Consider the following 17,983-nt stretch of genomic DNA (forward strand, 5'->3'; position numbering starts at 1 on the left):
CGTTTGATAAAAGATATTATCCAATCGATGTCTGGTGATGTTGGCTGATCAATCGTCATTCTAAATCATTAAGGCACATCTTCAAACGCCATCCATGTCAACAACGAAGTTCCATTTCAAGTAAAGGTTATGGATAGATATATATCTAAAGCTTTTCCCACTGCCAAATGCAAGCCAACGTTCATCTGTCCCTATGTCAGGAAATAACGAAACAGCAATGACAGCAACATCGGTATCGACTGTTCGAGTCATGAGTCAGTTGAGTCTGTGTATCACTGCATCAGATACATGTATTTTGGTTATAGTATAAGCATATTCAAGTTAACATGGGGATAAAATTGAAACACCATCATGTGGTGGATAACACAGCACATCATGAGCATTTGTTTCTACAACTACCTTTTCCTCAAAATCTATTGAGCAAGCTCCTGTGAATGAAAACTAAAAAGTTCTTTCTTAAAATCGTTATCCCTCAGAAAACTTTGCCAATTTTGAGAAATTTGTGTTGACTCTGGATTCGTCTATGTATTCCCTTCCTCTAAATATAGCTTTTTTTTTTTTTTCAACTTCAGATACTTTATTTTACTATAATAGTTGTTAACAAATCTCCTTAATGTTACAACAATGGCATTAAGGTTCTGCCCTGTATGGTTAATTACCAATAAAACCAGGGGATTTTATTGGTAAACTTTTTATAATTTTACATACATGTAGTATTGCGTGTTAGTTACAATTAACAGAGTAATAGCTGTCTACAACATGTACTTTACTTTACAATGAAAAGAAAAACGGAACTTTGACCGTCTTTTGTTTAGCTTCCTCTAAATATAGCTCTTGTTTCTTGTAGTAGCCTTTAAACTATCCGTATTGTTTATGTACGGATCCGAGACTACACCCACTGTTAACGAGTATGCTGATCGGGTATTATGGCCTTACCTTAAAAAAAACCGTGAAACTGTTACACGAGTAGATGAAGTCTTGGATGCATATTTCAGTTGTAGCAAAACATGTTCAGGATATTCTATCTTATCCACCACGTGATGTAGTGCAAGTTAAGCACCATTTCCAATTCAAAGGGCTGACACTAAAATCATGGTACATGTGTTTGATGTAGTGAAACAGGAACTTAAACGAGTCATTATTCGAACAGTCGTTACTGATGATGCTGTCATTTCTGTTTCGTAATTCCGTGACAGGCGTAGACGAATTATGGATTCTGTTTAGGAGATTGAAAAGCTTTCTATAAATATCTATCAATAACCTTTTAAATGCACGAGCAATGAGTGATCACACACATATTGTGATCCATGTATTTACCGGTTGTGATACGGTTCTCTGTTAGCTTGAAAATGGGAGAAAAGACTGCGTGGGAGACATTGATGGCATTTGAAGATTTGACTTTACCATAAAAAATAATAATTGATCCGCCTTAATCACCGGTGTTTACTGTAAGATCGCACAAACTTATCAGATGGGGTAAGCATGGTTAGGAAAGCAAAACATAAATATTTACGCAAAAAGGAAGGCTTATTGAGCTATTCCCTCAACTTAGTTCTGTCTTTTCCAGCATGCAAAAGTACTATATACTTAGACACGTGTTTAGGGGACGAGCTTGAAATTGGCTCTTATGCTACCCAGTCCAGCCGCTAATGGATGCCGAAGGGACAAAAAGGTTCACTTTTAAAAAAACTCTTTATGATGCCTAATCATTTTGTCAGAAGCTTGCACATTGTGGATGTAGGAACGGTTACCGCCGTTGTTGTTTATGTGGAAAATCAAGTCTCCCGTGCCATGCGTCGTGTGCATGTGGTGGTGACTGGGAATTAACATGTTTTTTGGACAAATAGTGGTATTTTTTTTTAAATATTTTAGTACTTAAGTGATTTTATTTTGTTTTAATTAATCTATCCAAATCTCTACATCGAAGATATGGATTGAGGACTCATCTTTGACATTTACGCCATATTGTTTTTTTTATTGGAAGTGTTAACTTTGTATTTAAATATCAACTACAAATATGATAAGTGGTTTAGAGGATAACTTAGAGCCAAAAGGTTAACGACCATCACATTTTGAAAAGAAGTTGAATATCAAAATAAAAAAAATGATAAATTTATGTCCGTTATTTTGAATATAACCGGAAGTAAGGCATTTAAAGACATATGTCTTATACATTGTAGCCATTAGCAACATCAAAGAAAGGTTCCTGCACAATTTAACAAAAGTAGCAATGCGTTAAAACACATTTCAAATACCCTCCCTAAAAATAAGCTTATTTTAGTACAAAGTCCGCCATGTGTTGGATTTTACCGTAAGTAGGGGTTTTAAAGACATCTAATCTATAAAATATATTCAAAATGTGAACATAAAAAAGGTTTGTACCAAATATTATTATAGCAGGATGATAATAATACATACTAGCCTTCGATATTGGGCCAATTTAAGTATGATGTCCGCCATTTTGTATTTTACCGGAAGTGAAACATTTTGTTCAAATGCCTCCCTATCTCAAATAAAAGAGTAATAGTTAAGGAAGGTCTATGCCTAATTTCATGCTTGTAGCAGGATGTGCACAATTCATCTGAAATATGCTTGTAGCTATTAACACCGTTTGTATGTTTAACATCCTGGACACACAAACACTCAATTAGTTTTTTGTAACTTTATTGATGTTTTAACATTCTCTGTAAGGTTTGACTAACCTATAGATCACCAGACACTGGTCTAAAATGTGTGTTTGTCCAGAACGCATTTGAAAGTAAAATATTACACATTATCATGTCGAGATTGTTGTACTGTTGCACGCAAAATTGTTGGTTTTGATTTATTCGGAAAATCCTTTCAGAAAATTAAAGAAGGTATGATGTTTTGTTTCAAATTAGCGATGGCGTTGCTAGGTTAATAACGATTATGAATGTTCCTTTGATATCTTTCCCTTCTCTATTACTTATTTTTTGCTTTTTTTTTAAAGGAAAATGACAACATTATATAACTAATCAGTTTCCACTCTTCCCGAGCTCAATGAATTGCGAGTTTATCGCATATGCAATGCAGTTTATCGGTTGTCGTTTTCGCCAATGAATCTGCGCTTAGAAATAGGATAGGAATTAGATACTAAAATCATATCCAATATTACACATTTGAATACAAATATTGGTGTCGATATTTTTGGTGGTATTATCCCCCGGAGCATAGTCTTTCTGGGTAAAAAAAGATTGTTCTATTACAACATTTATTTACACTAATCAAAAAATACATTTTATATCATGTTATGAATATAAGTTGCTGAGTTAACAAAATAAGAAAAAAAGGAAAAATGATTAATTGATATCACATCTTTCATTTTTGAATAAAATGCTATCAACAGTCAGCTTGCAATGAAGAAATCCAATCATTTCTAGACTGAATTGTCGAACAAAACATCGGTTGTACATCAATGGATTAGTGTACATGTATAAAACTGTTATTTATATACTAGTCGTCCATTTTCCCGTACTACAATACGCGGGGGTTTAACTTCTGTGATTTTTAAAATGTATTATACCGTGAACGTTAAACAATAGATGACGTGTTGTATTGCATGTGTTTTGATTATGTGATGGTGTGTACAATTAAGAGGAAGTTAAACCGCCTTTATGAAATACACTGGGAAAACGAGTTCAAAAGAAATCAGTCTGTAGGTTAAATATGTATACTCTCCTTTCAACAAAGATATAGATATAAATAGCACATAAGTAATTCTATACACTATTATAATTGTCTTTCTTCTTTAAATTTTTGCACATATTGTCATCTACATTCCGATGCGTGTTTACATGATCAGCCGTTGGAATGAGACTTTATGCCTCACGGGGCCGGTACCGCTTACCTTGTATTATAACTTTAAATTGATCTAATATGATAATAACACCACCCATATGTTTCGACAAATATAATTAGAATATCATTCTTGAAAGGCAATACCTCCATAAAAAGCTATAATGAAATTGACTCACCTGGTAACTTATTGTAGATCTTATTTTGGTGATCATTTTTGTTACCTACATTTTCTCCCTAATATAGTTTCCAAACCAAGCTGTCATGGAATGACAGATGCTAGTTATAGTTTCTTTATATAACTTCTGCAAATTTGTAAAACACCAAAATTAATTAATTAATTGATTGGTTGCTTTCATGCCATGTTCAGTTCTTTTGGCTCTATCATATATATAAGAAGATGTGGTGTGAATGCCAATGAGACATCACTCCATCCAAGTCCCAATGTGTAAAATTAAACAATTACTAGTATAGGTCAAATATAACCTTTTAACTGCATCCTTTGATCACACCGAACAGTCATCAATAAAAAGTACCTTTATGATTAGTATGAAACAATTCAATCATGAAAATTAACGGTCTAATCCATATTAAATAAAAACACCGAGAAACGTTCCCTTGTGAACCACATCATCAAACGACAATCACTTAACATCAGGGTCCTGATTAAGGGACAAGTTTTATCTAAATTAGAAGCAAAACAGATTGCTGTTAAAGACATGAGGATTCATTTTGCCCATGATTTTACATTTTTTTAGTGCCTACGCCAACGTGACCTAGGATTTTTTTTTATTCCAACGTTATGAGAACCGTTTTTGCTAAATAGCCATAATTTTTTCCGGGTCACGTAGGCGCACGCTATTAAATTTTAGGAAACAATGGCCAAACATCGTTATTTTTACTCTTTTGATATTTTTGGCTCCCTTTTACCCCCTAACCTCACCCATTTTCTGAAATTTATGGTTTTGAAGTTCATCCAAACAAACTTCAATCCTAAGGGAATATTTTAACGTGATAAGTAGCTTTCCAAAACAAAATTTAGAAAATGAAAAAATAGGAGGGGCAAAAACTGGTCTTATTGTACCTTGTGCAAAAGTGAGCGGATGATTGTGTTTAGTTCATTCTATTCATTAGGGAGTTGTTTATTATGAAATTGGAGACGAACGATGCATAAGTCAACATAAGATAACGGTGATTACAGTCCATATCAGTCAGTCAGTACTGAAATTTCATATACCCCCTCCAGTGAGCTTGGATACTACATAAACTGGAATCTTAGCTTCTTATATTGACTTTATCCTAATGTTGACACAGATTGACGACCTCAAACAAAAATCTATGACGATTTTAACTTTCAAACTGTCAATTTCCTCATGTCTCAATAGTACTATATCCTCTTTGCCATGGTATGGAGTATAGATATCTCTATTGATAACCTACGCGTGTGCATGTTGACACACTACAGACTTCATGAACAGAAGTGTGGTTGTAACATGAAATTGCTGAAAACATGGTCGCTGATATCAGAGGATATTTAAACTTTTTATTCGACGACAATATGACAACGTAATGGCAAAAGTCGAAGAACGACGCAAGGACGAATACAATTTTACAAAACACTAAATAACAAACTATAGTTGTTAATTTCTGTGTCATTTGGTCTCTTGTGGAGATTTGCCTCATTGGCAGTCATCTCACATTTTTTGTATAAAGACATACTCGATCCTTACTGAAAATCTCGTGTTAACCGGAAGGTTATTAGATTCTGCACCACATGTGACACTTGAGTCAGTTCAATAGTTATCAATAGGTACCAGGAATTTAATTAAGTACGCTAGACGCGCGTTTCGTCAACATAAGACTCATCAGTAATGCTCATATCAAAATAGTTATAAAGCCAAACAAGTACAAAGTTGAGGAGCATTGAGGATCCAAAGCTCAATGTGCAGATTTGGTGATATGTACTGAATAATGAAGAAGAACCGTCGACTGAAATGGAAAAAAAATAAGTTTTTTGGTCACACTCATTGATCATGTTACCTTTGATATTTACCGTGAATCAACTCACTAACATCATCTTTTCGCGGCTTAAGATCTTTTAAAAAATACTAAGTATCAGATCAGATCTCATGATCTTTTTCATTTGCATGGCACGAGATGCATACTGTAGACGCGACTGATTTGAACTCTTGAAGTTCTGTGAAAATTCCCCCCTGGTTTTTTTTTTGAATGTACATTGATAAACAAGTGTTGCCTGTAATGTTTCTTAGAAACATACAGATAAAATAGCAGCCGGCTGAAGTCAAGAAACCAATGTCACCGTGTGAAAGGTTGTGTTTTCTGTGCTATTGTTTGTCTGTTGGTTTTTTCTTCTTCACAGGTCATTGATATGGTTAATTATTAAACCAACTCATCATATATACCAGGACTAAATTTACTATACGCCAGACGCGCGTTTCGTCTTCAAAAGACTCATCAGTGACGCTCGAATCCAAAAAAGTTAAAAAAGCCAAATAAAGTACGAAGTTAAAGACCAGTAACTCGTGTTTAGGGCGACGCTTAACAATCATGCATAGAAAATAATTTCTTATCTTGTGTTACTTACTTGGGATTGCATAATTCAATCTGTCGCAGTTTTCAAACGAATAAAAGGCGGTTCTCTCATTAAAAATGTAATTTTAAAGTTGTTGATATAAGAAAAAAAGATCATTGTATCTCCACAAGAGACCGAAATGACACAGAAACTAACAAGTATAGTCACCGCATATACATATACCGCATAGTCATGCCCCGAAATGACAATGTAAAACAATTCAAACGAGAAAACGAACGGCCTTATATATGTATAAAGAATGAACGTTAGTCTATTTTGTAATGATTATATTCCTATCAATATGCTTAATTCCATACAAAACGTCATGGCATTGTTTAAACGCAATTATTAGTCTGCTTTAAAATATTTTTTGTTGCCATTTTTGCATGAACTGATTCAAAGAATATGCACAAAACTCAAGTTTTCATTTGGATTGGGGTATGATAGATAATAATATAAAATACAAGTTTGTTCATATTTTTCCATACTTTTTGTTTAGTTTTGACGGCGGCTGTTCTCATCATTTGAAGAAAAGAAAAAACATATTTTGAAAAAAATTGAAAATCATGCCACTTATTGTAAAGTAGCATACGTTTTTTATTCGGAAAACTCATTTAATGTATTCTCATTTTTTTATGAGTTAAATCAGGAAGAAAACATATTGAATTTATACATCAGCCTTATTCAAATGAAATCAGATATTCAATTTTGTTTTTCCTTGAAAACGACATGCGACCTTTGATCTCGATTTCTGAAAAACGGCATCTTATTTACCTTTCACGACCAAATTAATTTTAATGACACATATTTTCGAATCGAATGATTTATGATACATGTATAATATTTTTGACGATTAAACGTTTACAATACCAACTTTGGTAACCGGCCTCCTAGTTTTGTCGTTCTAAATGTTTGTACTTCCTTATTTTATAGTTAAATTTCTGTTGTATTAATATAAGAATTAGAAATGTCGAATGTTGAAAACTTTATTAAATGGGTTAGGTCACCTAAACCACTCAAATACAAAAACAATAAAATTAACACAAAATACTAGAAATCAATTTACATAGTGGTGAAACCGAAATACATTCAGCGTCAATTATACAGAATCTACATGATTTGTTTGCTTATGCATGTACAATAATCCATTCAGTCAAATGAAGCATTTTAAGAAAAATATGTATTTTAAATTTAATATCAGCGATCGCAGTCGAGTGTTCGAAACAAAGACCATTGTGATTATCGAAGAAAATGCTTGCAAGTTCGAACATCACATATGTTGTCCTTTTTTTTCTTCAAAAAGTGAATGAAATAAATTTAATGATGCTTGACAATGATTCATGCATAATACTCTACGGTTAGGACTATAGATTGACGCACATAAATGTCAAAATAAAATAAGGCATACTTTTTCGAAAGATTCCATGCAACAATATTGTTTTTTTTTATTCCATTGAATATCGCTTTCTGTACAATTTAAGTTTACACCATCGAGCAAAATGACTTGAATCGTTTGAAAAATGATCATAACGTTTTTCGCCAAGCTTACTTCGAGCCCTTTCAACCACTTCTTCTGGATCATAGACAGTATAATCAGTGTTAGAGAAGTCAGTTACTTTTACACTACCATCTAACGGAATTCTTAATGTTTCCTGTCTAATTTTTCTATCTCTATGTAAACCACGAAATGCATAATGAGCTATTTTACACTGTAGTGATTTGTCGTGTGCTATGATTTCAAGCACGACGGCAGTATGCCAACATCTGTAGTACGTATATGTAATTATATCTCCAATCTCCACATCCTTTTTTGATTTGATTGGTTGTTTTGGGACATTTAACAATTTTCGATTTCTCTCGAAACACAGTGCACATAGCATTCCCTTTTCACATTCGATTTTATTTCGAAGAACTTCGTCACCGATACCTTGAAATCCTTGATTTGCAAAAAGTCCCTTTACCATTCGTATCTTTCGGATTTGTAAGCTGAGACCCTGTCCTGTAACGCACCATGTTGTAAAATGCTCACAGTTATTATGTAGCAAGTTGTATTTGAAATCAGGGTTGGATTTCGTTGTGACTGCTCTACTGACAATCTCTTTTGGCGAAAAATGTTCAATAGTATCCGAATATTTATACACCATAACTTTTATCTTCTTTAAATTTATTCGTTTTGTTTCTCTCAACAATTTAGCTTTGTTACCAAACGGTTTTATACAATTATATATTGCACCAGCTGTCGTGTTTGATGCATGTACCAATTCTAAGTCTACTTTATGATCTTTTTCATTCGAAGATTTAACATCTACAACAATTGCATGGTGATCATATATTCGTCCATGGAATTTGACGTGATCTCCTATTTTTATTTCGTCACTTGTGAAAACCTGAATCGGTTTCACACATTCAAGGCATGCCACAGGTTTTGTCTTTTGTGTTTTTCTACCATCAAGATCATCGTACTTATCTCTAGTTTCTTCTATTTTGTTAGATTCCTCAATTTCGGGATATTCTGTAATTTCATCATCTTCAGGTTCTTCTAATACGGTACGTTGCAGTGTTAAAACTTTGACCGTTCCTTCAGATGGAGATCGTTGTTGGTTACTGTGCCTAATTTCATAATCATTCCCAGTCCATATTGTTTTAAATTTGTTCCTTTTGTTCTTTATACTCTTCCTAAAAAAAAGAAAAATGCAGTAACCCCAATCTCTTATTATGTAATTAAATTGATCTTAGAAATAAAACCACGAATTTTTCATAGCCAATTCCTTTCTGTGATAAATTCCACAATTGCAATCAATAACGGTTTTTTTGCCTGAATTTAAAAAAAGTAGCAGACATTTCATGTCAAAACTATATCTAATCCTGACTTGGACTGAAAAATTTAAAATATCTTCAATTGCATATTAGAGCGCAAATGTTCCAGGAAGTTTGGTAGTACAAAAACAGGTGCTTCTGATCTGAACAACAAATGTGCCCTCCTATTGTATTTCATATAGTTTTATTATTATTTTAAAGAAACTTTCAAGTGTTCCACTGAGATCCTAAGTCCTTAAGATTCCATTTAATATTTGTTTCCCAAATACCTTACTTATTGACAAAGGAACACGCTATGCGTATGAACTATTTTGTTTAAAATGTGTACTACTTTCTGTTTTTATTCTTTCTGACTGCGTCCAAATATTTGATCTTTATATTTATGCTATTCGATACTTTTTAATACAGCAGTCACAAAACAGACAAATACACCAACAAGAAAAAAGAAAAAAAACGATAAGAGAAAATTGAACCTTACCACATTTTTATACTTAAATAGTCTTCGTGTCTACTAGTAAATGTCCCAACTTGAATAACGTCAGTTACCAGGTAAATTGTTAAATAGTTAAAACATTTTAATGTGTTTACAGGTGTAAAAAAGGTGCAGTTATATCCTTGTTTTTGTTGATATTATACATTTATTGTTAGCCTGGTGCTCTATAAATAAATGTGTTGTATATGCCAGAAGCTTGTAAAAAGTAATAAAGCCTATCCATGTGAAAAATTCAAAACGGAAAGTACCTTTTCAAATGACAAAATCAAAAGATCAAACACACAAAACAACTGTCATATTCCGGACTTGGTACAGACATTTCCTCAATGATAATGGTGGAGTAAAGAAGATTGTATAGTCAGGTAATACTCTCAAAAAGTAAACGCCAGGTATAAAAACCTGTTCAAAGCCATGCATAAGACGTTCAGTTATCTTGGTCGCATTAAAAGTTATATCAGTCTTGATCTACATATAAGACAAGATAAGATAAGATAAGATAAATTTTATTTTTCAAATTAGGTCCCCAGGGGGGGGGGCGCATATACACATAACATATATAATTGATACAACATCATAAGTTTAAATACCATTGTAAAATAATCTAATGAAATAAAGTCATATAGGTATTGTTTGTTAAATAAAAAAAGTATTCAAGAGTTGCTACTCCAGAGATGTGGCAAACTTTTTTTTAAATTTATTTACTTATTTTTTTATTCTTTTTTTTATTAATTTTTTTTCTCACTTGATTTTATTATATTTGCTGGAAATGTATAAATACAAATGATTGTTTAGCTGCAACAGACACCAAGGGACGATGCTGTAGGATTCTGATCTTAAAAGGTCTAACAATCCTCCTCGTATCTGATGCAGAAAAACATACACAAACGTAAAAAGTTCATGTATATTCACAGCAAATAAAATATACTGCAGGAACAGATATTTAGAATAGTGTAGGTTTCCATTCTGCAACAGACACCAAGGGACGGTACTCAAGGAGCTGTGTTATTTACACGGTCCTCCTCGTGTCAAATGTATGGTGTGAGTGTTCTGTTGCTGTTTTTTATTTGCACATTTTTTTCATATCAGCATGATCATGATCATGATAATCAATTCGTTTTTTAGATAAAACACAAGCATGATTCGGTATTGCTTTCTTTGAAAAGAAAATAATTAAAATGTACTAAAATAACAAATGTTTTTGAATTATTAAAAAATAATAATTGTCAAAGGTGAATAAAGGGTATAAACTGAGTTTCGTTTTCATTATGATTTAAATCGAAACCTAAGCAGGCGAAGAATGTTCATGTTCGTATGTGTTAAATTTTTTCATTAATCAAATATCACGTTTATAATACCGATACGTTTTTGGTATATGTGATATAGCATTCTTTTCAATGCATTAAAGGAAAGAGCCTGACATATTCAAATCAATGATAATAGAATAGTGCATTATTCTTTTAAAGCATACCTTTCATTTAGAATAGTTTTGACAGTATGAAAAAAAAAATATGTTTGACAATGTCTTTTCTCGTAGTTTAGGTTTGATTTCTCGACTCTTTATAGAAATAATCACATTTTGAAGAGAATGCAATGATTAGTCAAACTTTGATTACCAACGTAAGAACAAGTATATTCTGAAAGGAAGCGACTAATACTTTGTAATTAAAAAAGAAATAAGAAAAAAACTTTTACAACAGACAATAAAAATATTTCTGATTTTATTATTTTTAACATACATTTTGTATTTGGTATGTCTAGTGGACGTGTATTTAAACAAAAAGCTGTGCTCACTGCAAGTTTTTTTTTTATGAAGAACATCAATACAGACGATGTTCATTTGTCTTAGGTGTGTGTAGTTATCCTGTTTCATGAATTAATACGTCCTATTAAAAAAGTCCCTACTCAAAACGCAAAACCAAAAGCTCAAACAAATGGATAACAACTGTCATATTCCTCACTTGGTAGAGGAATTTTCTTATATAGATTATTGTGGTTTAAACTTGATTTTATCGCCAGTTAAAACACCCACTTGTATAGCCGTTCGGTTAAAATTTCATTATGTTGACAAGGATGTATGAACAAAAAAAAACAAAAACATAATAGGTAAAAATTTAAAAAAAATGGGAAGAGCCATTGTGTTATAATTTTACTCACTATAAAAAACAAAACAAACACATAAATAAAAAATAAACACAAAAAGGGTGAGATAAAAATAAGCTGTCTTTCTTTTGTCTTTAATTGTCATATAAATTATATTGAACCATAATTGATACAAACTTCACACTAAACAGAAAACAACAAATGTTATGATATGAACCAATGCAACCTGGATTTGTTTTTTTTTTTCTCAATCGATTTATGACTTTCGTACAGCGGTATACTACTGTTGTATATTTATACATAATTTACATTACTGAAACGGATATATTAAATCTTTAAACGTACTACAGTTTGAATTGTGTTTTAAAATAAATGTAACATCCTTTAACGTTCAAATGAATTTCCTCAATTGGATCTTATAATCTCAAGGTCAAATATTATTGTGTTTTTTTAAATCGACAATTTTTAACATGTACATAAAATAATATCAACGAACTATTTGTAGGTACAAAAGGAAACACATTCTTTATGTTGCTCTTGTTATTGTTTCAAACAGGAATAGATTTTGACAAATATAATTATTTGTTTAATTTGGGAAAATAACTTTTTCACATGAAAGAACGGAAATGATGCAATCTTTCAAGAGGAGTTTTTCTATTTCCTACTGTCAGACATTTTATAATTTGTCTTCCTCAACATACTAATATCTGGTTTTGAAATTTTGTCAATTTTATTATTATAAAATATTGTTTGAGATTTTTCAAAAAAGAGTTATAATGTATTAAGGTTATGCTTCAATTATAAGATAAATATTAAATTTGAAAAAGGGGGGGAGACGCCCATACAAACTGATCAAATCAAACACTATCATCCATTGTAACGAATTAAAAACAAATGTCAAATTCCACTTGTAACAGGCAGTTTCCGAATATTATAGTTGGTTAAACCCTGATTAGCTTAACCTCTCACTTGTACAACAGTTTTTTGGTGATAAGTTTAAGAAATATTCTTTCTCATTTAAATTTTTTATTACATTAGATATTTTATCTGCTTAACTTGGGGATGATTTTATCATAAATTGATTGGTTGATTGGTTGTTTACATATGTCTAGTTTCAAGTTTCAAATATCAAATACTCACAGGATGATAAATGCAGAAATTATTCAAATAAACTGTAGAACATTATTTTAATTTTTTGTAAAAGTCTAAAAATTCGGGTCAATTAGGTTTGTTTTACCTGATTTTCATATGTTAAATATACATGTAAGTTTGAAATCCCGCATTATTCTTTATTTATGTGCATGTCCTTTGTCAAGAGCCTGTAGTTAAGTGGTTTTCGATGTTTCATGTCCGTCATATTTGTTTTGGTTTTGTTATGAATTAGGCCTTTGGTTTTCTCAATTGAACTGTCCCATATTTTTCATGTCGGGGCCTTTTATAGACGACTAAACAGTATGTTTTTTTTGCATTGTAAAAATGCCTACATCAACTTCGTTTGAACTTTGGTGGATATTTGTCTCATTTGCAATCATACCACATCTCCTTTTTTTTATAGAAACAATTTGATTGAACTACAGATCATGCGTGCAAGCTACGCTTTCAACGTAACCATATGACAACGCTTCTTTTTACACTCTGTTTTAAAGACAATTCAGACTCCTTTTGGTTTTATCGATACGACATCCTTCACCAAAACATGAAGGCAGAAGTGTGTTGGCTGATATTAAATTTCAAGAACAGATAGTAGAAAGGAGTGTATGCAAGATCCGAACAAGCAGCGACTGCATACTGAGTATGTATCTCACAGTTGATACGGTATTCATGAGTTTAAGTTTCCTAAAATGGGTTTTTGCTTTCAAGGAAACGTTTGACACATCGATTCTAATTGTTGAAGTTACTCCTTCAAAAGTCTTACAAACGTCATCCTGAGAAGGTTGACCGTTATAGACCGTCCGTTTCACTGATGACAATTGTTTTATTCCTATTGTCGTAACGATAATTCCGTCTTCTGTTTCTTAGTTGTGACAATAATGTAATATTCTTATCATCTAAAAAATAAAAATATTATGATCTAAATCGAACGCCAAAAAAACTATTCATTTTGTTGCTGGATTTCAGTCCCACTGATTAAAACCATAAATCTCCCTATATGAAACATAATAGGTCGTGTCTAGTTTTGTATGTAATGTAATATTTCTTCGGCAGACGAAAGAGCAGTGTGCTCCATGGGAGTGATGTGCAAATGATAAAACCATCGCATACAAAATATCATTTCACCTCATCAAGGCCAACCTTTGAATATTTGTTTTCGTTTTTTATCCATATATTTATGTATTAAATGATGCAATCGCATTATATTTCATATATGAGATAAATATTTTGAGACAAGAAAAGTAATTAGCATTTTCATTTGGTCCGGTTATATTGACTCAGCTATAAGCCTACGTTTGCCGAGATGAGCAAAGAAAGACAAATCCTGTAGGTAATACTCCACATTTTGTAAGAATAGGTTAGGTATAATTTTTTTCGAAATACTAAGGATGTTCTTATCACAGGCAGAGATTACCTTATCCGTATTTGGCACAAAACCTTTTGGAATTTTTGGTCCTCAATGCTCTTCAACTTTGTAATTAATAACTATTTTGATCTGAGCGTCACTGATGGGGTGTTGTGTAGACGAAATACGCGCCTGGTGTATTAAATGATAATTCTGGTGCCTTTGAAAACTATTAAGACCTAACTTAAAGCCATCTAACTTCAATTAATATAGATTGACGGTAATTGGTTATTCACGTCTTACAAAAACTGTTATAAAGTAAATTTCCCAAAAAAATTAAACACTGAACACTTGAATTAATACTGTATTTTTGGTAACCACTTTCCTTATCATAGTTTTTTTTTTAAATTTTCACATTAAGAAGATAGATAATAAATACTGACAAACAGTGACAGTTACTGGCCTTCGACCAGTAGGGTTACGTATTTGTGCAATAGACATAACTGTGTTTGTAATTAAACTTGTAGTTCAGTTATTTGAAAATTGATCACCCAAATCTAATGAAGAATAGTGTAAAAAGATATACAATGCATACTACTAATTTCATATCCGTAAATTGGTCCGGGCAGGTTGTATTTGTAATGATATATATAATCAATCTCTGATTGTTCCTCAAACTGTCATTGAAATGACATTCCAGTACTACTCATGAAGAGTTCATACTCTTGCTGACGATTGAACAACATACTGAATTGACCTTGATAACATATTTGCTGTGTCTTTTGGTCGTAATGATAATTTGCTAATTCGTTATACGGCTTTAACATTACGTTATAATGTTTCGAGATTTTATTCAACATGATGTGTTTGTTTCAGTATTTGATTTAACTAAAAAGCTCTATATCCAATAGCTGGTAGTAAGGAAAATATTTTATTTAAGGAGTCGATTACTGCTTTTCGTATTTTTTTCCGGTTTTTTTGTATATCTTGAAACGCTAGTTATCGTTATTGCTGTAAACATTTGCTGTCTCTCGATAATAGTTTTCAAGATAGAGATCAAAACTGCATGTGTGAAACCTCAAATTTGAAGTACAATATGTGTACAATAACCTGATAAATGGTTTCAGTTATTGAGTATCAAGAAGTTTACGACAAATACTAAATTGCAAGATAAATTAATTAAGGGAGGTCCATATAAATAGACAAATCAATGAATTATAAAATATACATATCATGAATGTACAAATTGCACAGTTACAAGTTAGAAATTGACAATTGATGAATTAAGAATTTTAAAATTACACAGTTAACAATTTACGTATAAAGCTTTTTGAAATAACACTTGCCAATTTACAAATTTAGAATGTTTTCCCCTGTGGCTTACCTTATGTAATTGGGTCGTAATTAATATGCAAAGTGTTCATCAGTTGGCTGCATGGGATTCGTTTTTATTGTAGTTTTAGTCTTTAAACTGTCATGCCTAGCTGTTGATATATAAGAAATGCTGGTGTAACTGTTTCTCTGGAAAATGTCCTTAAAATGAAATCCTTTTCTTTTGTAGATATTTTTCATTGTTCAAAGAATTACTTCATTACTGTTAACTGTGCTACTCTATCAAAATTAATTTAATAACAAATAAAAGCTTTATATTTGTGTTATAATTAAAAAAGTTTTCTTCTGATATTAAACTAAAGATTTTACAGTCTTAAAGTAATATAAAGTAACGATTATTTCGAAACGCTTAATACAGATAAAACGTTGTCCATAGTTAAAACAGATGTTTCAAATCCTATTGAAAACAATTATTTGCCAAATTCTGTTGATTTTGCAACGTTTGATTCAAATCATACAAAAAAATAACTAAAAATTAAAAATGGAAATGGGAAATGTGTCAAAGAGACAACGACCCGACCGTAGAAAAAAAAACTACAACAGAAGGTCACCAAAAGGTCTTCAATGAAGCGAGAAATTCCCGCACCCGGAGGCGTCCTTCCGCTGGCCCCTAAACAAATATATACTAGTTCAGTGATAATGAAATTGCACCGTAACCGGATCTTCCAGAACAGAATCAAGACATGCGTAAACTAAGAAAGTGTGCACTTTCATAAATTGTTACAATATACTCATACAGAATAGAAGGCCGTTTCCTTATACATGTATGCTTGCCTTTGAATCAATCACGAACAAATTTTAAACATCTGAGCAATTTCTTTTCGTCTGTTTTAGAGAAAAAGTTTATCAATCACAATGTTCGTCTTTGTTTACAAATTTTCACCAGCACCGATTAAGACAAATTCATTTGCGCAGAAAATTCTCTTACTGGACAGTCTAAATGATTATGAACTATAGTAGGGTGGTACGTTTTCCTTAATATTTTGAATAGCTGGTTTATGTATTATATTTTTATTTTTTTCGCGTAGGAGTGTGTGTGTGGTATTTGGGGAAAAGGGGTGGTTCTAATCCATTTAGCTTATTTCCTGTTCCAGAATTTAATGTAAAAGAGAGACGAAAATTACAAAAGGGACATTAAAAGTTAAAGATAAACTGCTAATGCCATTGAAAAAAGGAAAACAATCAAAAGACAACGAATGGTAAATAAGTCAACACAAAATTCTCAGGCGCTCCGGAAGACTAATGGGATTCTACTCCATATGTGACACCCGTTGTATTGCACGTGTACGTACACATTCGGTGATAAGTCTAATTCGGTCGGTCATACACTAGGAGAAGATGACGAGACTTTTGTAATAACAATTTATTTCCCACGGTTTTAAATTGATAAAATCAATATAATTATAATCTTATTCAGATTTTGTTTTGACGTTAAGTCATGATATCTTGTCTATGTTTGATACCTTTTTAAAAAAAATCATTTAAAATCACGTCTCATTATTTGCATTTGTATATCAAAATAATTCGAATGGATTAATATTTGACACATTATCAGATGCAATCAGTTTTAAAGTCAGTATATAGTATCTATTTTTTTCTGTCTTTTGATTTTTTTTACATATAACTACGGTTAAACAGTATTGTACAGAACGTCGTAGCTGCCTTATGTAAAATATATATTTATATATGCACACACTTTTCAATATACGCACATATTTTTTGCTGTATATGCAAAATCTTTTTCAATATATGCACAACCTTTTTCAATATATTCACAATCTTTTTCAATATATGCACAGTCTTTTTCAATATATGCACAATCTTTTTCAATATATGCACAATCTTTTTCAATATATGCACAATCTTTTTTCAATATATGCATATACTTTTCCTATGTATGCACATAGTTCACTAAATTTTAACATGCTTTTTCAACATATGCACAATTTAGTTTTTTTAAATGCACTTACTTATTCTACATATGCATATAGCTGTACTTATGTATCCCGTCATACTTTGAACCACTCAATTATTCTATTTAGTATTATTACTTTTACTGTTAAATCTGTTTTTGTTATATCTACTTTACGTGACTCTGCATGTATGTATGCCGTCATACTTTGAACGACAAAATTATTTTTATGTCTACCTGTGCGAATTTCTAACGCGCAATTTACACCAGTACTGAAAACTTTCTATCCTTTACGGGTAGACTTTACATACATAAATTAAGTCGTATAAGAAAAACAAAATTAGTATGTTAAATTTGATGTAT

The 17,983-nt window shown here is 31.8% G+C and overlaps 1 protein-coding gene across 1 annotated transcript; it reads right to left on the reverse strand.

The window, feature by feature from the left end:
• Window positions 1-7,381: 7,381 nt before the first annotated feature.
• On the reverse strand, window positions 7,382-9,780 carry LOC134686707 (uncharacterized). The gene is made up of 2 exons (XM_063546399.1): window positions 9,705-9,780; window positions 7,382-9,085 (listed from the first exon to the last, which is right to left on the reverse strand). The coding sequence occupies exons 1-2, from the start codon at window positions 9,707-9,709 to the stop codon at window positions 7,855-7,857; spliced, it is 1,236 nt and encodes a 411-aa protein (XP_063402469.1). The 5' UTR covers window positions 9,710-9,780; the 3' UTR covers window positions 7,382-7,854.
• Window positions 9,781-17,983: the final 8,203 nt, after the last annotated feature.

Source organism: Mytilus trossulus, chromosome 1 (assembly GCF_036588685.1).
Source record: "Mytilus trossulus isolate FHL-02 chromosome 1, PNRI_Mtr1.1.1.hap1, whole genome shotgun sequence".
NCBI lineage: Eukaryota > Metazoa > Mollusca > Bivalvia > Mytilida > Mytilidae > Mytilus > Mytilus trossulus.